Here is a 26,219-nt window from a genome sequence, read left to right on the forward strand (position 1 = left end):
AGGGATCGTAAAATTTTATTGCAGCTTCTCACAGCACGACTGAGTCTGCAAAGCCAGGACCATGGTAGCATCTTCGGAGGGAACACAGGCAAAGGAAGCAAGCCGCTGTCCAGAGTGGTCACTCTCTGGGGAGCCAATATTTCCCCAGGAACTCTTGCTATGCTACACTGCAGGGACCAGCGCCTCTGGCCAGGAGCTTCCCAAGGCAGAGGACACTGGAGGGAGGGATGGGCTCAGGGCACCATGTGCCACCACTTGAAGGGGAAGGGCTGGCGGCGCACGTTGGTGCCACAGTGCACCTCCCCGTGTCGAAGGTGGTAGCTGTAGAAGTCATCGATGAAGGTGCAGTGCAGGCCCAGCGGCTCCAGCAGCGACCGCACCTTCTCCTCCAGGCAGCAGCGGCCGTTGATGATGGGCCCAAAGGGCTTGGGGATGCCCAGGTACTTCCCCAGCACCAGCATGTTCACCTGCAGAGGTGAGACTCCAGGTCAGGGGTGGCGGCATGCAGCCTGCATCGCTATCCGCGTGTCCCCTCTTTCTCATGCCCTTCAGAAATAAAGCCCTACTGCACAGATGAGGAAACTGAGGCCCACTGAGGCTTCTTGACTTATAGGTATTCTCTGAAGAGATAGAGTAACAGGGCAGAGAAGTAAAAACATAGTAGATGACATAAGATGATGCTTGGGGTCACAGTTAAAAGTTCTCGACAAAGCTGGGATCCCCTTCAAGTCCACCGTTTAAACAAGGGAATCCTGCCCAGCACCCAGCGCCTGCCTCACCCCCTCAAAGAGGCCTTCCTAAACCACCCAGTCTGAGAAGGTGCCCTACTGTCAGGCCCTTCATGGAGCATGACTCGACCTGAGAGTGTCTTATTTGGTGCTTGTCTGGCCAGCTCCACTCCCACCTCACCTCACAGAGAAGCCCATTCGGGGCAGTGCAGCCTGGTGGTTAGAGCGTGGGCTCTGCAGCTGGACCCCTGGCTCTGAGCCCAGCTCTGAGCCCAGCTCTGAATCCCACCTCTTGCCAGAGACCTTCCCTTTCTGTGCCTCATCTGTTAAGTGAGGGTGGCAATATTGTCTGACTCCCAGGGTGCCTGTGAGATGCCCACAGGGGCTCTGGAACCCAGATGGGGCCATGCAGATGAGGAGACAACCAAGCGTCCTGGACCTGCACCCAGAGCCCAGCTGGCCTCTCTGATGCCAGGCCACTGGCAAAACTAGGTGGGCCACCTCCGAAGGCCACTTCCTCACCATGTTTGGGAAAAAGGCTTCAGCCTTGAGGGTCCCTGTGGAGTCTGAATGGAGCTTGAAGAGCTGGGGGATGTCCACGATGTCCTGCTCGGTCAGGCCCAGCTCCCGCTTCAGCACTTCCCGGTTCCAGTCGATGCAGCTCTGGGTGAGAGGAAGGGCGGTGGGTATGGCAGGGGTCAGCACAGGCAGGGCTCCAGGGGGAGGGCCAGAGGCGGAGTGTGTGTTCCTATAGGGGTAGTGAGCTCTCCATACACACATTTACCCACTTCCCAAGGCCATTCACCACGGAGCCAGCACAGCCCACGGAAGGCCCTGCCTTGTGCCTCTAATCTCAGGGGAGGGGGCTGGGGGTGGGGGTGTCAGCTCTGCCGGGCTGTGGCATCTCCTGGGTACCCAGGCTGGTACCTCCACATAGGAGTTATGGTCTCTCAATTTCTTGTTTGACAGGATGTCCTTTATTTTCTGCTGCTTTTTTTCTGTCATGAAGAAAAAGAACAAAATGCAGATGAATTCAGAGGTCCGTTTCCCCCTTGCCAGCGGATACGGCGGAGACCCAGTTTTCCATCTACGAAATGGGGGCAGCCTTAATTCCTAACTAACACAGGTTTGTTGTGAGCATCTGAAAGGCAAACGCCTTTAATAAAGTATTTGATCAGGGAAAGTTCTTCTTAAAAGTGTTTCTCTCACTCCCTTGAAGTCTCTTGTCTCCGTTTACTGAGGCTCAAACAGAGGCCTGATGCCACCACAGATATCATTAGGTGAAAACTCTCAGCCACGGAGGCTTCTCCGCCTCTGACTCTGGCCCCTGTCTGTGGACTTTACTGAAAAACGTTAATATTTTATTCTGCGTTTCAGCCAGATTGAACTTTTTTTTCAGGTCCTCGAACACATCTTCCTTCCTCCCGCCTCTGAGCATTTGCATTCACGGTCTGGAATATCTTTCTTTCGTCCTACCGCCCCATTTGCCTGACCAACTCCTGCTCATCCTCATGTCCTGCTTGGTCTTTGCCTCCTCCAAGAAGCCTTCCTTGAACTCCTCCCAGACACTTTTCCAAAGCTCCTGTGTTGTAGTTGTTTTCTTGGCTCGGTTGCTCTGGACTGTGAGCCCTGAGGACAGGGAGCTCTGTTCATACAGCATCCCCGGGCTCACAGTAGGTGCTCAAAAGCTATCTGTTGCTGAATGATTCTGTCTGACACTGGGAAACCACGTGAAGGCAGAGGAAGGTGCCCGGATGGAAGAACGAGGCATGACCAACTTACTCTTGACCCCTTCGAACAGCAGAGCCTCTCCGTGTCCCTCATTCAGCTGCTCCTGGAACAGTTTGAAGCAGGACCTGGGGCTGGCCAGAAGCAGCCGGAAGCCCTGGAGGCAGAATCACTGGGGTCAGAGGTCAGTTTTGCCCATGAGGCTCCCAAGGAGGAGGGCTTGGTGGAGGAGGGCTTGGTGGAGGAGGGTGCAGGGGCTTGGACCCAGGCTGGCACCTCCTCCATGCCCCCTCCTGCCAGCAGGGAAAAATAGAGTCAGCTCAGTCCTCCTAGGCAGAGTACGGAGCACAGAGCCGGGCTGGGGAACCCAGGGACAGCCCCCACACTGCACCTTGTGTGCTGGAACGAAGCTCAGGAACTCGTCCACGTGGCCCACAAACAACCAGTCGGAGTAGAGTTTCACAGGGGCCTGCACCTGCTGGGCGGCGAGGAAGTCCTGCAGTGCCTGGTGCATCTCCTGGCTGTCAGTCCTGCCCACACAGAATTAAAAGGGTGTTATGGGAGGGGGCGAGGGGGCGACACGGAGGTCTCTAACAGGACTGGAGGCTTGGCCAAGGGGTCAGGGTGCTCCTCCAGGAAAGGGAATCCAGAGCCTGGGATGCCTTTATGATATTTCCTGATATTTGAGGAATCGAAGAATTTTTCAGCCCATTTTTATTGGAGAAACTGAGGCATGGAGTCAGTGAGGTAAATAGGATCAGAGCTTAGCCTCGGAAATCACTGCCCGTTGACTCAGCCTAGACGCTGGGTTAGTGATCTCTTGTTAGCTGGGTGGCCCTGGGGACATTCCATCGCCCTCTGAGCTTCAGTGTTCTCCAAGGTCCTCCGCATCAAGCCCTTTGCTCTTCCTCTTGCTCTATCTGTTTTAGCCCCTCTGACCTTCTCGAACATACTAAGCTCATTCTTGCCTCAGGGCCTTTGAACATGCTCCTTCATCTGCCAGGAGCCCTCTACCTCAGATCTCCACGCAGCCATGTCCTTCCCGTCATCAGGCCTCAACTCGAAAGCCCCCTCCCTAGAGCTGCCTTCCTCGGTCACCCCGACCAACCCGGGTCCCATTCCTTCTCTGCCATGCTCTTGTTTTGTTTTCTTTACTATTCAAAATGATCTTATTTATTTACTTTTCTATTATGTTTCTCCCCCACTGGAATAGTGGCAGGGACTTGTCTGTCATGTTTATGGCTGCATTCCTTCCCAGCTCCTAGCATAGTGCCTGGCACATAGCAGGTGCTCAGTAAATATTCACAATCAAAAGAATATAAGTGGCAGAGCTGGAAGTCGAACTTGGGTCTATTGAGATCTTAAGCCTTGTATTCCTAGGCCTGTGCATTGATTCCTCTCACATGCCCTAAAGTTTGCGGAGCCCTCTTGGGTTGGGACTACGCAGGGAAGGCTTCTGCTGCTATTCCAGAGCCTCCCTGGGTCCTGGCCGCCCCTCTCCGCCCCTCCCCTCCTCACCTGGGGTAACTGCTGTTCCCAATGAGAATCCTGCCCAGTGGGTACTTCTTCTTCCCAACTTTGACGGGGGGGCTCACTTCCAGATTCCCAAAGGAGTCAAGGTCGGTGACACCCCCTGTTTGGGGACCTCGAGTCACGTAGCCAAACTCTGGACCCTGAGATGGAAGAAGCACATGCTGAGAGAGAACTTCCTGCCTGGCGAAGAGAGGGTGGGGTCCGAGGTTAAAGAGTAATTCTGTCACAGGGAGGAATTCAGTGCCTGTCAGCGGCTGGCACATAGCAGGTACCATTATCATTTGTGGAATGGTGAAGGAATGCCAAATCGAGTGGCAAGAAAGGGGACAGCATTTTTTGAGTCTCTAATACATTCCAGCTGCTTCATAAACCTTAACTTGGGCGATAATAAAGAATCTGTAAAACATCCCTTTTATCTTCATTTTGCAGAGAATTTACTAAGCTCAGAGTGGTGTGTGGCTTCTTCAGTTCCCATAGCCAGTTTGTGGAAGGACCAGGATTTGAGCTGTCTCTACAGCAAGCTTTCTTGGTCCACATCCTGAGTGGGGGCCTAGAACGAGCTTCTGGAATGGCTGTGACCTCTCCACACGGATCTCGGTGAGAAGGCCAGGTGGGTGACACACCTCTCAGCCCCTGTATTAGTTTCCTGCTGCTGCCGTAACAAATCTGGTGGCTTAAAACAACACACATTAATTCTCCCACAGTTCGGAGGGTCAGAAGTCTGAGGTCAGTTCCTTTGGGCCAAGATCAAAGTGTGGCCAGGCCGGTTCCTTCTGGAGACTCTCAGGAGAGAATCTATTTCCTGGCCTTTTCAGCTTCTTATGGCCACCTCAGCTGGTGGCCTCCTCCTTCATCTCCAAAGGGCATCACTCCAATGTCTGTTTCCATCGTCACATGTTTTCTGTCACCCTGATCTCCACCCCTCCCTCTTATAAGGAGTGTTATGATTACATAGAGCTCCCGCCCCCCAGATAATCCAAGATAATCTCCTCCCCTCAAGACCTCTAATTCAATCCCACCTGCAAAGCCCCTGCAGCATCAGGTTCTGGGGATAAGGATGTGGACGTATTTGAGGGGCCATCATGCAGTCTACCATGCTAGCTCTAGCTTTCTACAAATCGATGGTCTGCATCCTGGGGCTTCGTGGGGGCCACGGACGCCCTGGAAGCAGATTCCAGATTGTGAGCTTGGGCGCGTTTTGCCGAGGAGGTGAGTAGTCTCAAGGTCAGTGATTCCACTAATTTAAAATGTATTCTTTCCCAGTCCCGTCCTCCCTTTCTGCTGAAAACCTATCCCAACCTGACTTCCGCCCTCACTCTGCCATCAAACTTGCTCTCATCGAGGTCTTCGTGATCACACAGCTAAACCCAACGGGCAATGCCCAGGCCTCGTCTTCCTTGCCCACCAGCAGCATCTGAGTCAGCGAGTCACCCCCACTCCCTCCGCTCACTTTCTGCACTTGGCCCTGGGGACCCCGTGCACGCTGGCATCCTCCCTCGCTGCTGCTCCCGCTCGTCTCCTGAGCGCTGGGGGCCCCAAGGCCCGGTCCTCGGCTCCTTGCCTTCTGTAGTTTCACTCTCTCCTCTGGTGCTCTCGCCCAGTCTCGTGAAATGCCGCCCACGTGCTGACAACCTCACGTTTATATTTCCAGCCTGCTTTTCTCTCCCAGCCTCCAGGCACGGGTCCACTGCTTGCCCGATTCCCCGCATGGATGTTGACTAAATATCTCCCACTTGCCCCGAACAGAACTGCTGACCCCTCCTCCGCCTGCCTGTCACAAAGGTCGAAGCCCGATGTCACCTTTGCCCCCTCTCCTTCACATCACACATCAGTCAGGAAATGCTGTGGGCTCTGACCTCGAAACGTATCTGGAATCTGGTCACTGCTCACCCCCTCCCCTGCTCCCCGGGTCTGCGCCCCCTTCAGCTGGTTCCTGTATCGGCCTCCTTCCCACTCTCCCCGCTCCTGCCCTTGGTCCTTGCCATCTGTTCTTGACGTGCAGCTGAGGTTCCCTTTGATACATCAACCAAGTCATAATCTCCCTCTTTTTAAGACCCTGCAATAATTCCGCAGTTTCTCCGATTCTAAACAAATGGCCTTAAAATGGCCAACAAGTCCATGGGACCTGTCCTCCCTCCACACCCCATTCCCACCCGCTCTCTGACTGCCTCTTCTGCTCGCTCGCTTTGTCCGGCCCCTCCTGGCCTCCTTGCTAGTCCCTGAAGCATGCTCCCGCCTAGAATGTCACCTCCATGAGGAGTGGGGGGGCCTCGGCTTCGCGCACTGATGTATTCCAAGTGCCTAGAACAGGGCCAGGCAGAGAGTACGTGCTCAAAGGATGTAGGATGAATGAATGACAGATTCATCCAAGTCACTGTCCTGGCTGTCAGCATGAGAGAGGAGTAGTTCCAGAGGCTGCGGGCTCGGATTTCTGCAGGCAAACAAAGGGGTGTCCACTGTCTGCAGAAGTCGTCCCCCAAGAGTGGTACATGCAGGGGAGGCTCACAGGCGCCACTTGCTACAGCTTCTGGCACAGACTTGGAAAGGTGTTGCCATTTCAGGTGTCCTCCACTCTCTGGTTTGTCAAAGATTAAAGTCCCAGAGTGGCACGAATCATCCCTTAACACCTGCTAACGTCCCATTTAACAACAGAGAGCGAAACTGTGGCTCAGGGTTTTGCTGTCACTGGTATCGAGCTGGCATTCTTTTGCGTTCATTCTGTTTAACGTCATGGTCGCCTCCTCTTTACGGTAAGTGCTCCTGATTTTCCATGTACGGCAGTGGCGTTTAATTTACTGACACTGCCTTACGGGCCAAGTATGTGTGTGTGACGCTGTGTGCTAAGTACCTGGGGTACAAGAATGGGCTCCGTGGCCTTAGGCCCTGCCTTTCCGGTGCTTACATTCTGCAGGGAGGCAGACAATGAAAAGTGGATGAGTAGTCAGTGATTTATAGCAAAGCACTTGAGAAGAAGCCAACAGGGTGCTGTAGCCGAGAATGCCAGGGGCTGGGGTAGGGTGTCCTTCCATGTCAGATTGGCCTCTTGGAAGATAGCACTGAAGCTCAAATCGGAAGATTGAGAAGAAGCCAGACACGTGAACTGGGAAGAGCATCGCAGGCAGAGGCCACTGGAGGTGAGTGCAAGCTGGGTGCATTGAAGAACAGCAAGAAGCCAGTGGGGCTGGAGCCAGGTGAGGGACAGAGAAAGTGGCCCACAATGACATTGGAGAATGGGTGGGGCGTTGCCTGTGCTGAGTGTCACTTTTATTCCAATTCCATCCCTGAGTGATTTGAGTCAGAATGCCACAGACATACTTGGCTGAGAGGCCATCACAGCCCAACTCCATTCAAGGCTGTTTGTGGGAAAGGTGAGGATACCTGTGCCGAGGTGTCTATCTGTTCCTCTGTCCTGCAGGACTCTAGAGGTTTGGCTATGACGTCGAAGAATCTAGCCTTTGTCACACTTGGAACATCAAAGTAGGAAGCGAACAAAGTGGGACTGAAATCAGTAAAAGGGCCAAAGTTTAGTGGCACCTGGCTACTTTATCCCATTGCTCCTGAAACGAGATTAACCTGATTCGATGGCAGAGAGACACCGTGAACCCGACAAAATCTTTTCACCGGCACCACTCCACTCAGGACAGTAAGAAAGACTAAGACAGGTTGCTGAGTTAAACTCAGATTTCTTTTCAAAGCCTCTCATGGGCCGCCTCCCCTCCCCACAAGGTGCAGGCTTCCTCCTGGAAAGCCATTCGCCACAGCAACCCTTGCACCCCACACTCTTTCCTGTTTTTCCTGGGTGCCTGGAGTCAAGGGGCTGTCACCTGTGCTCTCTCTAGGAAAGCATGGAGCCAGACTGGCCTGGTTCGCATCCCGACTTCTCCCTTCTCTTTGTGCATGACCTTCAGAAAGCTGCTTCTCCTCTTTGAACCTCAGTTTCTTCATCTCTAAAATGGGCCTAGTGATAGTATATACATTAAATTTGTCGGACAAATTAAGTGAGCCAGTGCACGTAAGAATTTAGCACAGTGACTGACACAGAATGCATGCTCAGTAAAAGTAATATTATAATCTATGCTGAGTTTGCAGGAAACTGCCAGGCTAGTCAAGCATAACTTAACAATACGTCACTCCCACCCTAACCCCCAAACGTATGTAGAATCTTCGGCTGATGAAGTCACGTTCAGGAAATGACCACTCTGATCCTGAACCTCCCCCTCCCCATGTCCCAGACGGAGCACCGCCTCCCGACCCTGAAGGCCAGACTCCACTGAAAGTACAGAGCCTCCAGCTGAACGTTGGCGAAGTTTCCGGTCCAGACCCCACCCTCACCTTGCAGCAAGAGTATCTTCAGTGGAACAAGGATGCCCAAGCCCGACCTATGTCCTCGGAGGATTATCTTGAGGACAAGGTGAGCTCACAGCTGGAAAGGGCTTTGGGAAAGAAAGAGCTAGATCTCACCATGGTAATAACAGAAATAATGGCCCATCTGTGTGATCACTGCTTGAGCAGACATTGCACTGTTGGGAGCTGGGTCACTCGGCTGAGGGAAGGGGGTTGCGGGGAGATAGGCAATGAGGAAGGAGGCCTCAAGGCAAGGGGGTGTCAACCACTGGTGCCCCCACCGGCACCTACCAGCAGAGATTTGACGGGAAACTCCTTCAGGCCTCTGTTCCTTGGAGAGTCAAAGACGACGGGCATTGTCTTGTGCGGGGCTTGGATATAGCCAATCTCTATTTCATCCTGGGCAGAGCGAGAGGAGGGGAGGCTGGTACCCACGCCACCTGGGTCTTGGCATCCAGCGCAGGGATTGGCGGTGTGGAACCATCCACGTTCTCTTCCCCTTGTGGCCAAGGGCGAATTTGTGTGTGATGTTGGACCCCAGAGGAGGGGCTCAGAGAAAGCAGAGCTTATTAAAGTGCTGTGAAACCCTGGCGTGCCCTTCACTCCCATTCCTGGCGAGGGCCCCGGGTGCTGCGGACCCATGGTGAGCCAGCCTCAGCCCTGTCCTCCTAGTGAGAGATCCCAAGAGCTGGGGAACTAGCATGTTAGGAGGTGATAAAAGGGGGCGAGGGGTCTGCTGGACAAAGATGGGTGGCTCCTGCTGGGACTAGGAGCTCAGAGAAGATTTGTGAGCAAAGCACTGCTGAGCTGAGATCTGGAGGCCAGGGGTAGGCGTGGCCTTCCCCTGCAGAGGGGGCAGGTTAGGCCCCGGCCTAGCTTGTAGGGCAGAGTCAGGGAAAGCTGAGGAGTGAATCAGGTGCAAATCCTGCCTGTATTCCTGCAGGCAGATGTGATGATGAACATAAATCACATCAGGCTGGACCATATGAAATTGCCATTCTTATAGGTCAAAAATGGTGGCCGATCAGCCGTTTCATATGGTTCAGCCTGATTAACACAGAGGGGATGATGAGAAAGGGAGAGAGGGTGTTAATATGGAGGCTTAGAAGAAAAAGGAATGAATTCTCACTGGAGGGATTGGGGACATTTACGAAGGGGGTGCCTTCCAGCTCAGACTGGACATGCATGATTCGGACGTGGGGGATGGGAATGGGGAGGGCTGTCGGAAGGAACAGCATGGGCAGAGTGAAGGCATGGAAGGCAGAGTCCTGAGCAAAGCAAGGGTATAGCAAGGAGGTTCGGCTCAATTCACCAACTGCCCACTGGCACTGCCCAGTGCCAAGCACTGGGGTGCTGAGCTGAATGAGACCAGGCTCAGCCCTCAGGAAGCTCACGGCACAATGGGGGAGCCCGTATGGAAACAGACGGTGATACAGGAGGCAGGCTGGCCCTGGGGGACGGGGGTGGCCAGGTTGGGAGAGCCCTGGAGGCAGGCCGAGGAGGAGGAGATGGGAGCCATGGAAAGTGCCGGAGGAGGGGTGTGGCCTGGTGTGGTGGCAGAGCCCAGAAGGCCAGCTTGGAAGAAGGGCCACTGGAGGGACCAGTTGAGCTCCAGCCCCCTGAGCTTTGAATCATTTCTAGAGGTCACCTGAGAGTTTTTAAGCAGGAAGGTGGTTTTCATCCTGGTGACTCTGGTAGGCACACAGCGGCCTGCAGTAAATGCCAGTTGAAAGACCTGCCTGAGTCCTCTTATGCGAGGACCCTCAGAGGCTTCTAACTCCCTACCTGTCCAAGGAAGGGTGGCCAGCGAGGCGATAGGCCAAGCCCCCTGGAGCCTGGGTCCCCCAGCGGCCCTTGACCTCAGGGCCATTCATCCTGAGTGCTCCAGCCTACTCATCCCACAGGGCCTCGTACTTGCATCCACTGGTCATCCATGCTCTCCTCCAAGGAGCAGATGGTCAGCTTGCAGTTGGCCTTCTTGGTCAGAGCAGTCAATGACTTCACAAAGTCCTCGTTTTCAAATATCCTAGAAAGAGCAGAAAAGAAGCTCCTTACTGTTCTGGCCAGTGGCTTTGGCCCGGGAGCAAGCTGGACCCTGCAGGGTTCCTGGGGTGGAACAGGAACTCAGGCCTGGTTGGGGGGCACACAGTGGGTGCTCAGGAGTTGCTTGTGGCCTGAATGGAGACGGCTGGCTCATTATGTCTCTCTGCCTTTTGCGAGCATTATCTTACTGAACCCTCATGACAATCTATGAGAAGAACTAGCAGGTATCTCCTTCTACCAAGAAGATAGAGTGGGGAGGTCAGTGCTCAAGGCCGTGGCATCTAAGGACAGTATTGGGATTTGAACCCAGGCCTCTCTGGCTTCCAGCCAGTGTGCTGATCACCAGGTTACACTCTCACCTCTCTATCCCAGAAGCAATCAGAGGAGAGAGGAAGGGCCCCTGAGACTCCTGCATACCTAACAGGGGCTCTTAGACTGCGGGATGGAGGCCCACACTCCCCAGAGCAGCTTGTTAAAACGCAGGTGGACCCATCCCCAGAGACAAGACCCAGCTGTCAGGGGTTGGCCAGGAACATGCATTTTGGATGAGTTCCTAGGGGTTTCTGGTGCAGAAATTCCAAGGGCCACACTCTGAGAAACTCTGGAGGCCTGGCTCATGGACTGAGAGCTCTCACTTTGCAGTTATAACAAATTCTAGAGGCCCCCAGGAGCTAAAGCAGCCTTCGGCCTGCATCGGGGCAGGACAGCCACAAGAAAAACAGCAACAGTAATTTCCCCTGCCTTTTAATGGCTCCAAACAAGCCACAAGCCCTCAGCAAGTCACAGTAGGGATTACTTTTTCCCTATTCACATAGCAAGTGCATGGTAGGCCCACGGCCAGAACCCCAGGCTCCTGCTCCTGGTCCAAGGCTCTTCCTGATGTGTCTGTGCTCTGTCCCCCAGCACTCCAGGGCCCCTCACCTGCACACATACACCTCCTGTGCAGGCTGAGTGTTGGGGGTCATGATCCAGGGAGCCACACGGAAGGTCACACTGTCTTGGAATACCAGGGTGTTGGGGAGCTCCTGCAGGGAGAGGGGCAGGGAGAGGTTGTTACCGCAGCCAGGCCCAACCCCTGCTGCCCCCCACCCCCCACCCCGCTGGGCCACTGCCTGGAAGCCCAGGTCTCCCTTCTGCCGCCATCTTGGCCTACCGGGTTGGACATGTCCAGCAGGGAGACGGTGAGGGAAATGAGGCCTGAGAAGTTGGCGTCCGGGAAAGCAAGGCCCTCCACGTAGAAGTCTGTGCTGTGCTGGCCACCTGGGAGCTCCAGGGGGTGAGAGGGCCGCTGGGGCCCCAGAATCGCTTTGCACTCAGAGAGCTGTTGGCCCCCTGGGAGAGAGCAGGGGAGGCTCAGGTCCACATCTCGACCTTAGAGACCCTGTCTTCTTCCAGATGCTGTGATGCTTTCCCAGGGCCACCACTTGTCACCCCTGAGGGCCCCTCACAGCTAAATCTGGTCGAGGCATCCCCTTAAGAGAAAGGGACTAAAACCTCAACTGGGACATCACCCCCCGGCTACTCTGCTGGGAATCCAGGAGTGGAGTGATGGGGGTGCCTAAGCCACTCTCGACGTTATAGGAAGTCCAATATATGTTATGGTTCATTCATCATTTGTTCATTCATTCATCCATCCATTCAGTCCTGAGCACCTGCTCTCAGGGGACACCTAGGGAGACAGTCACTATCCTGGCCTCCAGGGAGTACACAGTCTCCCGAGTAAGTAGGGAGGAGCAAAGACAGTCACAATTATAGAAGGTATTAAGTATCGTGATGGAGGAAAACTCAGAGGGCCAGGGAAGGCTTCCTGGAAGAGGTGATGCCTCCGCAAGGAGTTGGTTTGTTGTAAGTCAGATCAAGTTGCGCCTGTGCACAAAACCCTCAGACAGCCTCCCCCGTCTCCCTCAGGCTAAGCCAGTCATTCCATGCCTGCCAGATCTGGCCCCTGACCCTCTGCCCTTTCTTCGCCACCCTCACCTACCACCTAAACCCTTCCACACCGCACTCCAGCTGCACTGACCTCCCCGCATCCCTCAAACTCACGATCCTGCCTCAGGGCCTTTGCACCTCCGGTCCCTCTGCCTAGCATGCCCTAACCATGGGTGTCTTGAGGCTGTTCCCACACCCCCTTCTGCTCAAATGATATTTTGTGGGGGACATTGTCTCTGACCACCCTTCCCCACACTGCCTGACTCCACCCCTCATCCACGTCCCCTTCCCTGCTGCCTTCTTCCTCATAGCCCTTCTGATGCACTGAGTGTTTGATTTAGTTATTTCACACACCGTCTCCCCGGACTTTGTTATGGTCTTCGCTCTCTGCTCTGCGCCCAGAACTGAGCCTGGTGCTCCCTTAGTAGCAGGTGCTCGTGAGCTGCTGAGAACTCACTGGTGGCTTTGATAGCAGGGTATTGGAGAACAAATGATAACATAACACCTACAGTCAGCTTAGAGCAAAATATCTCCTTAAACATGAGTCCTCTGCATGTGTGTGTGCGTGTGTGTGTGTGCGCATGCGTGCGTGTGTGTGTGACACAGAGACAGAGACAAAAGAGACACACGAAGAATGATTACAGATTACAATAGTCTCCGGGAGGGGAGTTATCTCCTTGTTGGGGCTCACCAGCTCCAGACATCATCTTGTTAGTCTGTATTTTGTCTGTGTGCCCTTTCTAGGAGGCGGTGGGCAGAGATGTTATCCTTCTTGCTCACCGTTCTATTTCTCGGTTCCTAGAACCTGCCACATAGTAGGTGCTCAGGAATTATTCATCAAAGGGGATGTGAAAGGGCTGTGCCCATTGAGGGGGCAGGAAGGGAACACTGGAATGACAGCCAAGGACAACTCACAACTGGCTTGAAACACTCTGACTTTGTCCATCTCAGACTTGGCCACGTGGAGCACCAGCTGGTGATTAGTGAAGAAATCCCTGGGGGTCTTCGTGCTCAGGGTCACCAGGGACATGTCTTGCAGGTCTGGAATGGGAAGGTGTGGCCTGAGAGGCTGGCCTCTGAGACCCTGCCCCGCCCACAGAACGCCCACCCCGCCCACAGAACGCCCGCCCCGCCCACAGACCACCTTTATCATGTTGCCTGGTGTTTTTTTCTTAATGCTCTTGCCAGTATTTAGATAATGTTTTTCAGAATTAAATCTAATCGAGTTTATGGTCTTCTCCCACTAAGATGAGCTGAGGATGTAAGCTCATCTTACATGAGGATGCAAAGCAGGGACCTCGTTTCTCATGTTTGCTGCTCTGTCCCCAGTACCTAGAAGCACCTAGAAAAATGACTAGCGCTTGGCAGGTGCTGGACAACTATTTGTGGAATGAATGAGTGGAAAGGTTTCTCTCCTGGGCCTGAGCAAGAGGTGAAATTTGTGAACCAACTACAATAGTGGCCAACAACGGCCTGGGGAGAGCCAAGCTAGACAATAGTCACAGGGTTGAAAATGGACCCGGGGCTAAGGACACTGGAGTCAGCGGGGCTTGCGCCCTGGATCTGGGTGGACTTGGGGGAGTTGTTTCAGCTGGTGCCTCTGTTTCCTTATCAATGAACAGGGCTGAGAGTAGTGCCCAGGTGGAGGGAAGGGTGAGGTCAGCTGTACGAAGTGCTTAGTACATGCCCGGCATCCTGGGAGTGCCCACGAGGGTCCCAGCTGCATGATCATTACTGCGTGCCAGGCACTGTGTAGCGGCTGTCTCCTGGCATCAGGCCAGGCCAACCACATGCAACTTCAAAACGCATTTGTGTCTATGCTGTCCTTGCAGCTCCCCAAGAAGGCCATGGCCACTGCCCTGGCTGGCCGACCTCACCCCCTTAGCGCCCTCCTCCAGGGCAGGTGGGCGATGTGTCTTCCACCCCGACCACACCTCAGAAGTGTGCCAGCAGACACTCTTCTCCCACCACCATCCTTGTCTGCCTTCCTGAGCTTTCAGCTGACCAGCCGTGTGACCGAGAGCAAATCGCTCAACTTCCCTATGCCTCAGTTCCCTTATCCGTAAAGTGGAGGTGAGGACAGCACATACTTCTGAGACTTGGACTGAAGGATTGGATGAATTAATAATTCTGAAGTGGTCAGGGCGGCGCCCAGCATCCGGCAGGGGCTCAGGGCTACTCTGACTTGTTTGGGGCAGTGGCCAGTCTTTCATTTTGAAATATTTCAGGCCCCAGGTTGGACCCACGAGCAGAAGGTTGGGGTGAGCAGCGGGCTGGGGCGTGGAAACTGGGGGAGGCGTTGGGACTCATTGTTGGTCCTGGTTCTTCTCTGGCTGCTGTGTGGCCTTGGGCAGGTCACTTGCCCTTTCTGGACCCTTATCCATACCTTCTCCTATACAGTGGACACGCTAAGAAGAACACGCCTTCAATAGCCCTGATTTCAGAGGGCAATTACAAGGCTCAGGACAAAGAGCTTCACAAAAAGATGAAGCTCTAGTCCCCTTAGCTCTCGGAGGTCTTTACCTTCTCTGTCAAGCACCTTGTTATCCAAGCAGTCCATGGCGGAAGACTTGAGATTGTCTTTATCACAGTTCACCAGCAGGATGGCACCTTGCCCGCGAGGGCCCCAGGTCCAGGTCCTCTGTGGACACCCAGCAGAGATGGGGCACACTTAGGAACCTGTGTATGTCCCTCCAGCTCCCGAGAAAGCATAGCCACCCGTCCCCAGCATCTCAATAGCCTCGTGCAGTTTATACATCTTGCTCCCATGTCAGGTAATTCTTTGGTTCCAAGAGTGGATTTTTGCCTGCCCCAAAAGTCATAAGCAAATTCACCAAAAATGTAATTTATCCACTTAAAAGAAAAAAAAGAGCCCATGATGATAAAATTGATTTTTAACAGCTTTAAAAAAACTGTTGTATTGGCAAAGCAAACTGAGCTAGATATTTGTGCCAAGATTCTAATCTAAATAGTATCTCTTATGTGAACTCTTAATTACTCACTCACCAAAGTATGGGTACTATTCTTAGCAGCCAGTTACTGTCTGTCCGAAGATGAAAGCAAATTACGCAGCCCTTCTTGGTGGGGCTCTAATAGGGATGACGTCTTCTGTTTGTAGGACAGCATTTGCCCTGGGGAATGACTGTGTGTTGAGTGGGATTTAAGATGAATTCCACTGTCAGAGCTTTAGTTCTCCCTGCAGCTTTGATTTGACAAAGGGATCTCAGTGTTTCGAAAGGTCATGTCCTCCTAAAGTGCACACAGCATCAAATTGTGCAGGCAGCTTTGGGGTTTCAGGGATACCCTGAGTTGCATCCATGGACCCCAGTTAAGACGACTCATCACCTACGCGCCCTCCACCTCTCCTTCCGTAACATACATCCCTTGTCCCCACCTGGCTCCTTCTCTCCCCTGCTCTGTGCCATTCCTTCCTTTCTCTATTATTCGCGCCACATGGACAACATCATGGGACTCTCTCCCACTAGTTGTTAAAGCCTGAGGTGGGCATTTTCATGCCAGAGTCAAGATCTGCCTGCAAATTTCCTCTCTGCTGTGGATTAACAGGGTGACTGTAGTTTCCAGTTTGTAGGGCATCACATTCTCTGAAATCACAAACAGTAAAACTCTAGTTTTGTAAGAGATGGGAAATATGTAAACCAAAATGGTAATGGTGATTTTCGTTTCCTTTTTCTCTTTCTTCCCAAATTATATCTTAAGTTAACATGGGATAGGTGAGACAGACCGCTATTCGTCCCACCACCACCAGGGGGCGCCAGAGGAGAAACCAGCGGAGTTAACAGGGAGCATTTCGGGTATCAGTCAATTTTGAGCAGTACCTGGTCCTTCCTGGCTTTGGTCGCCTTCGCTTTGGGAGTACGCGTGATGTCCGTGCTCAAGGAGATTTCTGAAATCCCACCGAGTAAGAGAAGAAGGTTGGTAAGGGTACAAGTTAGGGGCGTTCAACCTGATCCCAGTGGATAATCCTTTTCCTAGGAGGCTATCTACACCCAGGCTTTTCTCCCTCCCCTTCAGAGGAGATGCAGGTTCAAAGACACCCCTGTGTCCCCCAAGAAGAAGTCTGAAATTCAGACAGCAGAGCCGGGGCTTCGGACCACACTTATTCTCCATTGGGAGGTAGGGTGCACCACGACTGTGATGCCAACCAGATCCTGCATGTCTGGCCACCCTCGAGGGTTGCAGAAAGAATTTCTAGGCACCCCAATGGGATGTTTGGTGTGAAGCCCCTATAAGACAGCTTGCCAGGCTCACAAAGCCCTCTGGTCCCAACTCCAGCCCCTAGTGACCATAGGGTGGAGGACACAGTGGTTGCTCTAACCCCACCTGGCTCTTCATTATGTATATTGCAACTGCACTGGAGACCATTCGAGGCCCTGGATAGATCCCACTCTGTCTGAATGGCATGGCTGAGAGAGCGTATGTCTGTAATTCCTTCTTCTCTCATCAGAACTCATGACTATCTTGTCATTCCAGTGACAGATATTTGTGCCCACAGTGTGGTAAAGCGACCTTGTGAGCTCACAGTGTGAGATTGACCTGGATGACTTTAAACACGTCCACATCCAGGGATTAGTGTTGGACCAGAGAGCATAGAGCTGAGCGGACAGGACATCTCCGCTTCTTCACTAACCAGCTGTGTGACCTTGGGCAAGTCTGTTTACCTCCTGTGTCTCAGTCTCTTCGTCTGTAAAATGGGATATTGATAGTACCGATTTCATTGGATTGTTGGAAGGCTTAACTGGAATGTCTTCACACAGTGCCTGGTGTGGAGTTAGTGCTATATTATTATCATTTATTTATTATAAAAATGTGTATTGATGAAATAAATGTATATTAATGAACGCAATTCATTAATGAAATAAAACCCGAAGGTTTCACATGCTATTCATATTTTTAATGCATATTTACATAAGAATAATATCATGCTATTGTTCCAGATGAGGTCAAGTTTAAAAATGTATTTAAAGAATATTAAATAAATATAAATCTGGGTAGATCACTGACATGGCAAAAACGGTCAAGATGAGATGTAAATAATGGAATTTGGGGAACATTGGTCTATATTATACTTTTTCTTATAAGGAGTTGAAGTATTAAAAAGGTATAAAGATTCACATATTGAAAATCCATGTACTACTTACTAAGTTGAGAAACAAAATATTAAGATGAGATCGAAGCTCCCTGCAAACGCCCTCTCTCTCCAGTTGTATTTCTTTGTGTTTCACTGACGGGGGAGAGAACATTTATGAACTACCACATGTGTGACTGGCTAGACATCGTCCCTTTTCTCTGTTCAGTCTAAATTAAGCTCCAGAGTGTGGTCTCTCCTGGAGAGAGGCCTTGCAGGGCTGTGTGTGTGTTGGAGGAGGAGAGGACGCCGCTCCAGGATCCTGGTCATCACTTACCCACCCCAGTGAGGTAGAGCAGGGCTTGGACCAGGTCAGTCTTGGGTCCGTAGTATGAAATCTGAACCTATAGGACAACAGCAAACCACTAATGACTTCTCTTAGTCATTCAACAAACACTAACTGGACTCCTGCTATATGCCAGCTCAGGACAGGATGCTAAGGAGACATGTATGGGCAAGAAGTGGTCTCTGTCTCTAAAGAGCACCCTGACTGGTGGGAACAAAGGGATAGCAAAACACTCAAATGATTGTGATGCATAGAAGAGGGTCGTATGGGAGCCCAGAAATGAAGAGCTTACTCCGCCTGGGCGTGTCAGGGAGGTACACATGAAGTAGATCTTGTAAGAGGAACAGCCGGAGACATGGTGGAAGAGGTATTAGAGGGGGAGCACTGATTATAAGCCACAGAAACGGGCGCTGGCAAGCAGACAGGATGGGGGAGACCTGAAGAACCAGACCTTGGGAAGGCTGGAGCCCAAGCCCTCTGAGGATCTGGAGAGCAGGAGCTTTGGACAGATGGTCCTCTCTTCAGGGCAGGGGCTGTCGAGATTAAGAAGCACCAACCCCCATTGCCCAGAGTTCAAAATCTGGGAAGAATGCATTTTATTGACCCATTCCGGCCAGAGGAGGGTGGAGCATCAGGATTGACACTTCCAAGCAAAATGGAGGAAGCGAGTTCCCCAAAGCAAAACCAAAGAGCTGCCATCGGAAGAAAAGAAGCTCCTCAGGGTTCCCACCAAGGTGTCCGAATCGATTATGTAGATAGTGGGGATCCAGGGAAATGTCACAGCCACTGTCACGTGGTGTCTGGCCCACGGCATTTGCCTCCAGTCCACTGCCTGGATCCAATCTACTCGCTGCACTGTAGCCAGCGGGGTCTGGCTCACACACGGATGCAGTCCCGTTACTCCTTGAAGGAAAGGTTTTGGCTTCCTGTTGCCTTCACAAAATGAGGTCCCTAATGCCAGACTCCTTAATACTGGCTCCCACTCTCCCCCAACTCTCTGTCCACCCTCCTTTCTTGCCGCAAAGATCTTCTCCAGTTTCCCCAACGCGAGTCTCACCCTCTCCTCACCCCGAGTGTGTGCGCAGGCCACATCCCCTATGCAGAGCTCCATTCCTCTTTCCCTCTCCTGGGTGGGTCGTCTTTACGATCCTTCAGCTTGCCACTTCTCCCAGGAAGTGTTCCCTGATTGTACCCTCCCCAACTCGCTCTGATACCGAGGCTCTGTGCTCCTCCACAAGGCAACAACTCTCTGTCTCACGGAGGAGCCTGCTTGGCCTGTGCTGCTGGGAACAATTGGTCATTGGCCCACAACAGGGGTCCTGTTGATTCTATCGGCAGTCAAAGGGGCTGCAGTGGTGAATGGCAGTGCCCCAAAAGGTATATCCACATCCTGATCCCTGAAACTTGTAAATATGACTTTATTTGGGGGGGGGAGCAAAAAAGGTCTTTGCGGATGTAATTAGTTAAGGATTTTGAGATGAGATTTTCCTGGATTATCCAGGCAGGCCTTAAATCTAATGACAAGGATGAGGCAGAGAGAGATTTGAGAGGAAGAGGCAATGTGACCACGGAGGCAGAGATTAGAGTGATGAGGCCATAAGTCTAAGAATGGCCACAGCCCCCAGAAGCTGCAAGAGGAGAACTGTTTCTCCCTGAGATCCTCCGGAGGGAGCGTGGCCCTGCCGATTCCTCGATTTCAGACTTCTGTCCTCCAGAACTGCGAGAGAATACACTTCTGTTGTCTTAAGGCAATAGTTTGTGATCATTTGTTTCAGCAGTCGTGGGAAACTAAATACACCGGCATGGACCAGTTTCCCAGGGCTGCCTGGCTGTGGCCTTCACAGCACTCATCGCCCTCTGTAATTGTCTACCTGTATAGTATCTGACGCCCATAGGCTGTAAGTGCCATAAAGGCTGTGACCTTACCTGTCTTGTTCATTTCTGTACCTCTACTGCCTGCAGTGCTTGGCATGCAGTAGGTGATTATTAAACATTTGCTGAATGAATGAATTTAATCAAATTCCTGGCCTGCATAAACCCCTGGGGTCTCTATATTGTCTATGAGGATACTGGGTCTGGACTGAGCCATCATGAGCTTTTCCAGAGAGAAGGGGGCTCTGACAGGGTTGGGGCTGTGAGTCAGTGCAGGTCAGACTTTGATGGCTGACCTGCCGAGACCTGCTGTCTTCCTCCCATGCCACAGCTGCTGTACTTACCTTCTGGTCATTTGTGCTACTGCTGGCAGCTCTCATCCTCAGGCTCACCTCCAGCCCAGGGTCCAGGGGCCACTTGGAGAAACCTGAGGGATTCTTCTTGGCTGGAGGTCTGTGGGCAACATCCACAACCACTCCTGGGGAGGCATTGATACCAAAGGATGTGCAGCCCTGCGGGGCAGAGCTGTGGAAGACACAGATGGAGAGGAGAGAGAGACGTGCAGTGAGACAGGGCCGGCCCACTACCGCTCTCCCCAGCAAATGTGTCAACACCAGATAGCAGCCAGTCTACCCCTGGCCGTGGGAGGTTGTCAGGAGGTCATGAGAAACAGAAAGGAAGTCCTCTGCCCTGGACGGCTTACACTGGAACTAGGAAAATTGCAGAGACAAGCACACCAAAGACACACACACGCAGATGTATGCATAGAGCAGTGTGCACACCCAGAGGTTTACATTCCACAAACACACACACACACACACACACACACACACACACACACACACACCACAGCGGTTAAAATGAAGAACACCAAAGACAAAGAGAAGATCCTAAAGGTACCCAGAAAGAAAAGTCAGATCACCTATGAAAGAGTAACGATCAGCCTGGAAGCAAACTTCTCAATAGCAACAATGAAATCCAGAAGACAGTTGAATCATGTCTTCAAAATATAATGAAAAAATAAGTATTAGCTTAGAATTGTGTACCTGACAAAAATGTATTTTAATAGAGACATTTTCAGATGAATAAAAATTAATATTTTATGACCAGCACACTTTCACCAAAGCAATTTCTGGAGATATACTTTAAGAAGAAGGTATCTGAGGCCAGAAGCATGGTCTGAGATGCAAGAAAGAATGATGAGCAAAAAAAAAGGTAAATATTCTGGTATAGCTAAACAAATTTTGTCTGTATAAAAGAGATTTCAAAGTATTAAAACTGTGGGATTAAATAAAAAAGCAGAATGTAAATTTGGAAGAGCAACGAGAGTCGAAGTCTCCTGAGATACTTGTTTGAAGAGGGAATTAATATAATGTTTAATTCTAGGTTTTATAGATAAAATTGAAACGCGTTTACAAGAATAATAGAAATGGAGTTTTAATAAAAAAGAACAGAAAAAGTCCATTCAAAAGGCAATGAAAGAGCAAAAGACAACGTAGAACAAAAATCGAACAAATAAAAATAAAAAATGAGATGGTAAAAATAAATCCAAATATATAAACGAAATAAATGTAAATGGATTAATGTTACTACTTAAAAGATAATTTTGGATTAGAGAAATAAACAAAATTCAGCTATATGCTATTTATGAGCAACACATCTAAAATATAGAGATCCAGAAAAGATTTTTAAAAAATGCATTAAGCCAGTACTAACTAAAAGAGAGCTGAGGTTGGCACATTAATATCAGACAAAAAAAAACCACTCTATTAGCAACAGAGAGGAGCACAACCTAATAGTATAAGCTTAGTTCAACTCACCTTGAAGATACTCTAAATTTGTATGTACCTAATCACATAGCCTCGACACACATAAAGTAAAACTTTGATAGAAATATAGGGAAAAGTTAACAAATGCATCATCATGGTTGAAGATTTCAACTCTTCTTTCTCGATTAAGCAGACAGAAAATTAGTAACACAACATGCTTGATTTACTGGACATACATAAAATTCTGTACCCCGCAACTAATGAATATGCATTTTCCCAAGCAAAGTGCACGTTGAGCACTAAAAAAAGGCAACCGTGTAATTGACCATAAAACAAGTTTCAACAAATGGGAAAGGATAGGTCAACCATACTATTGGCAGTGTATTCTTTGATCACAATCTAAGAAGTTACTAATCCAACTCAGCCCCAATGAACCATCTCAGTGGGACCTCCCCCACTGAGTCCTTTCCCCATCACCCCGACCAAGAGGGACTTCTTCCTCAAAATGAGATTTCCTCTCTCTCTTCTTAGGCATAATAATGGTCCCCTGAAAATAACTACAAACTAATCCCCAAAACCTATGCATACGTGACCTCACACGGAAAGAGGGACTTGCAAATATGGTTAAGTTAAGGATCTTGAGGTGGGGAGATGATCCTGAATTATCCAGATGGGTCCAATGTAACCACAAGGGCTTTAATAAGGGGGAGGTAGGAAGGTCAGAGTGAGAATAAATGGATGATGGAAGCAGAGGCCAGAGTGATGCAATTGCTGGAAGGGGCCATGAGCCAAGAAATGCGGGCGGCCTCTAGGAACCGCAAAAGACAAGGAATGGATTCTCTCCGAACCCTCCAGAGAGGGACGCGGTCCTGCTGTCACCTGCATTTTAGTTCCATGCATTTTAGCCCCGTGAGACCCATTTATGAAATTTTGATCTCCAGAATGGTAAGATAATTCATTCGCATTATTTACCCCCAGTGTTATTGAGATATAGCGCTTGTGTTATTTTAAGCAACTCTGTAGTAATTTCTTATAGTAGCAACAGGAAACTGACACACCTTCCCTTTCTGTACTTCCTTCACGGAAGTTCCCTCACTCTGCCCGAGCCGAGACCCTGCTGTCTCAAGTGATGGGATGGCTGGGTCCCAGAAAGGTGGCAGATAATCAGGAAACACTGGAACTAAAATCGGTTTCCTCATTAGAAATAAGAAAAAAAGTAAGCGACAGATTCTTATAGATTAAAGAAAAAGCTGTGCCGATTTTTGACTTATCATGTACGTATGAATAGCAAAAGGCAAAAAAATATAAAAATGTTTTTTCATATCTTAAGCAGAAAACGTCACTGGGGAGTCTAGTCAAGACATTTGCTCCGTCTACAGCCATGCCACCCTGAACAAGCCCGATCCTGTCTGATCTCGGAAGCTAAGAAGGGTTGGACCTGGCTAGTACTTGGATGGGAGACCACTTAGGAAGACCAGGTGCTGTAGGCATACAAAAATAAATTTAAAAAATAAGGGACTGTAAGCTGATAAGGTCCTTGCAATCTGTGAGGTCAACCAAGGGTTGCCTCGCCTAAAAAAAAAAAAATTAGACATTAGCTCAACCAGTAGCCACATTTTTCTCCTCCTTCTCTGTCTAAGCATCGAGCATTTAGAATTTTGGTGTCTCCATGACATTTCGGGCTTGGCACCTTCGGCCCTGACGGGGGTGCCCAGGTCGTCTTGACTTTCATTAAGCCGAAACCTGCAGGACATGCCTTCATTTTCACAATCATCCTGTGGGTGGGGTATTGTTATTCCTGTTTTACAGATGAGGAAAACTGAGGCTCACAGGGACCCAGTGTCCAAGTCACAGGGCTGATAATGGCAGGTCCTGGTCCACGTGCGGCCCAGCCCAATGTTATTTACATTGCATCAGTTCCCTAAGTATGGTGCTCAGAACGGCAGCGCCAAAATCGCCTGGGAATTTGCTAGAGATGCAGAGTCTCGGGTCCCACCCAGACCTGCTGAATTGGAAACTGGAGGCGTGGGGCCCAACGGTCTGTGTTTAAACACATCCTCCAGGCGGTTCTGAGGCACACTCGAGTGTGAGAACTACGGCTATCAAAGACACTGAGACAAGTTTGTTGCATGACCGTGAAGTTGACTGGAATCCGAGGAAACCGTGAAATGATGCACAGGGCAGAGTAGCTAAAACATTCCACCACGGTGGTGCATCCGCTATGGCTGTTTCCATAGGTGGAAAAGCCACAGAAGTGGATGGAGTCATCCCAGAATGAACAGACTCGCTGGGCCGAAGACAGGGACGCCCAGGTTTCTTACTTGAGGCCCGAAAAGGCGATGACACTGGACGGACGGCCGCAGGGCAGGGAGTACTGTCACCTTGGCTCTCTCTCTGCCCCTTGTGGCTTCGGGTGCAGCCAGGTGGGTCGGCCGCCTGCCGGAGCTTTACAGGCACTATCTGCAGGCCTCATGGCCTGCGTTTTATAATCTAATCCTTGCCACAACCCAGAAGGGTGGATGTTAATTTTCTCCCTTTACAGGTGGTAAACTGAGGCCCAGAGACACTCATAGATTTCTCCACGCTCCCCAAGGTCACCCTGAGGGTCTGCATTGAGAAGGAGACACTGGAGGAAGAGGAGAAGCCCAGGGCTGGTGGCTTCGGAACGCCCACCGTCTTCTGTGTTTAGAGCCTCCTAGACCCCCGCACCTGTTCAGGACCTTTCCCAAGTGTGGAAACTGCATGAGCTCCACGGACCCAGCAGCTGTGCCCAGCGAGGCCAACTCCGCAGCCCTCGGAGGCAGTGTGAGCTAGTGAGGCAGATGGGCTTAGAGTCAGATCTCCTGGCTTTGCCACCTTTAATTTGTGTGACCTCGGATAGGTGTTTTCACCTCTTGAAGCCTCGGTTTACTCATCTCTAAAATGGGCACGATGATAACGTTTACCTTGCAGGGTTTCTGTGAAGATTAGAAATCATGATGGAAGGGCCTGGCACATGGTAGCTGGGGTCATGATACCACCCTGACCCCGGGCACTAGCATCACAGAAAGCCTTCGATGGGTTTCCATATTCGTCTCAGGTCTGCGGAATTTTGTTTGACTATAATCAACATATTTCCCGTTGCAGGAAATACTTTCCAAACACAGACTGAAAATCACAAGCGAAGTTTGTAAGAACAGCTCTGGAATAAGTGCCCACGCCCCTGAGGTCTGTCCCTGCCTCTGTGACCTTGTCTGTCGAAACCCCGGGGGCTCTTAGCCCAGTGACAGAGGGCACAGCCTGAGCAAAGGTGTGGAGGCATGCATGTGCTAGGAGAGGGTGCCAGCTCTGGCTGCATTTCAGAAGGAGAATTCAGGCCGCAGGGAAGATGGTGGTCGTGGAGATGGGACGGAGGTGCCGGCTGGGGACCACTGTGAAGGGCAGGTAAGAAGTGATGGGAGGGGCTGTTCCAGGGACTGAAGGGGAAACAGGGGGATCCTGGAGCCAGGCTACCTGGCTTTGAATCCTGGCTCCTTCACCTACTAGCCGTGTGGCTTCAGGTGGGTTACTTAACCTCTCAGAACCTCAGTTTCTCCTTCTGTAAAGCGGGAATAACAGCTCTGACTCCTCATAAGGCTGCTGAATGAGTTATGTGTAGGAAGTGTGGTGTAAATGTCAGCCATATAATGTGAGACCTTCGGGGGTTGAATGGCAGGGCTCAATGTCATGAAGGAGCCGTCAGATGACATAGGCTCTCTCCTTTTCCTTTACTCCTCAACCCCTCGATCTTCTGCCTCCCCTCCGTGTCCTGAGAAGCCACCCAGACATTTACTGCTGTTCTCACGCTGTCCAGGTTCAGGCAGCAAGAGATACTTTCAAGGAAATGTCCCAGGCATTCCTGTGGGTGCCATTCTAGGATCACAGATGCCCAGCCTGAGACGGAGGAAGCCGGGGGCGGCCAGTACTATTACTAACGACAACAATGACAGCAACCACGTGCACCCATCCAGCGCATTCCTAGGTCATCTCATTTAACACAGGGCCTGGCACATAGTAGGTATTCATTTAGTATTTGTTCAGTGAACAGATGAATGAACGAACAGCTACTGTGCTAAGTACAGTACTGTGCCTAGCCCTGTGCTAAGTACTTCACAAACATGTTCATGGTTTTCCACATTTAATCCCTTTAGCCACTCTATAAAGTGAGTCTTATTCCCATTTCACGGATGAGGAAACTGAAGCTCAGTAGCCTAAGGCTGCCCAGCCTGACAGTGCCAGGCTTCCCGCCTCAGTCTCTCCCACGTCAGAGCCCGCTTCATCACGCCCACACTATTACGCTTCCACAGAGGGAGGCTTGGCTGGGAGTTGTGGGGTAACAAACCGCAGCATGAACCAGGTATGGGTCATAAAGTCTGGGGTCTAGCCTTGCTTCCGAGGTACACTTGTCGTGAGATCTTAGGCAAGTCACAGACCCTCTCTGAGCTTTCATTGCCTCAGATGGTCCTGTTTACTCTGTAATAATTTATTTGTGGTGAGGCCCTAGGAAATCCCCACTTGTACCCAGCAAAGAACCCACTGCCCTGAGTCTGGGCACATCCAGGGGCCACTCAGGTCTTACCTCTCCAGCTTCTTCCCGACAGCAGCTACAGAGGCTGGCGCCTGAAGGCTGAGCCAACCACACGCTTCCTGTGTCAGCAGAACCTGTTCATCCAGCATCACCGAACCTGCCCTCCACCCCCAGGACATCCCCTGCTCACCCATAGACATCCAGCTGAGTCTTGGTGCCCAGCACACACACAGCATAGGTGGGCTGCTCTGGGGCCACATGGATCACTGTCCCGTGGGCCATAGTCTGGCCAGCT

At 51.2% G+C, this 26,219-nt stretch overlaps 1 protein-coding gene and 1 pseudogene across 1 annotated transcript; one reads left to right on the forward strand and one right to left on the reverse strand.

Annotated features, from left to right (window-relative positions):
• Positions 1–26,219, reverse strand: PADI4 (peptidyl arginine deiminase 4). The gene is made up of 16 exons (XM_039842089.1): positions 26,115–26,219; positions 19,954–20,134; positions 17,729–17,795; positions 16,142–16,209; positions 14,829–14,946; positions 13,221–13,346; positions 11,530–11,708; positions 11,298–11,401; positions 10,248–10,359; positions 8,625–8,732; positions 3,975–4,129; positions 2,848–2,986; positions 2,511–2,613; positions 1,656–1,726; positions 1,251–1,391; positions 1–467 (listed from the first exon to the last, which is right to left on the reverse strand). Exons 1-16 carry the CDS (start codon positions 26,204–26,206, stop codon positions 234–236), a joined length of 1,998 nt encoding a protein of 665 aa, XP_039698023.1. The 5' UTR covers positions 26,207–26,219; the 3' UTR covers positions 1–233.
• LOC120585940 (uncharacterized) lies at positions 22,750–22,868 on the forward strand (annotated as a pseudogene).

This window comes from Pteropus medius, unplaced genomic scaffold, assembly GCF_902729225.1.
Source record: "Pteropus medius unplaced genomic scaffold, Ma_sr-lr_union100, whole genome shotgun sequence".
Lineage (NCBI taxonomy): Eukaryota > Metazoa > Chordata > Mammalia > Chiroptera > Pteropodidae > Pteropus > Pteropus medius.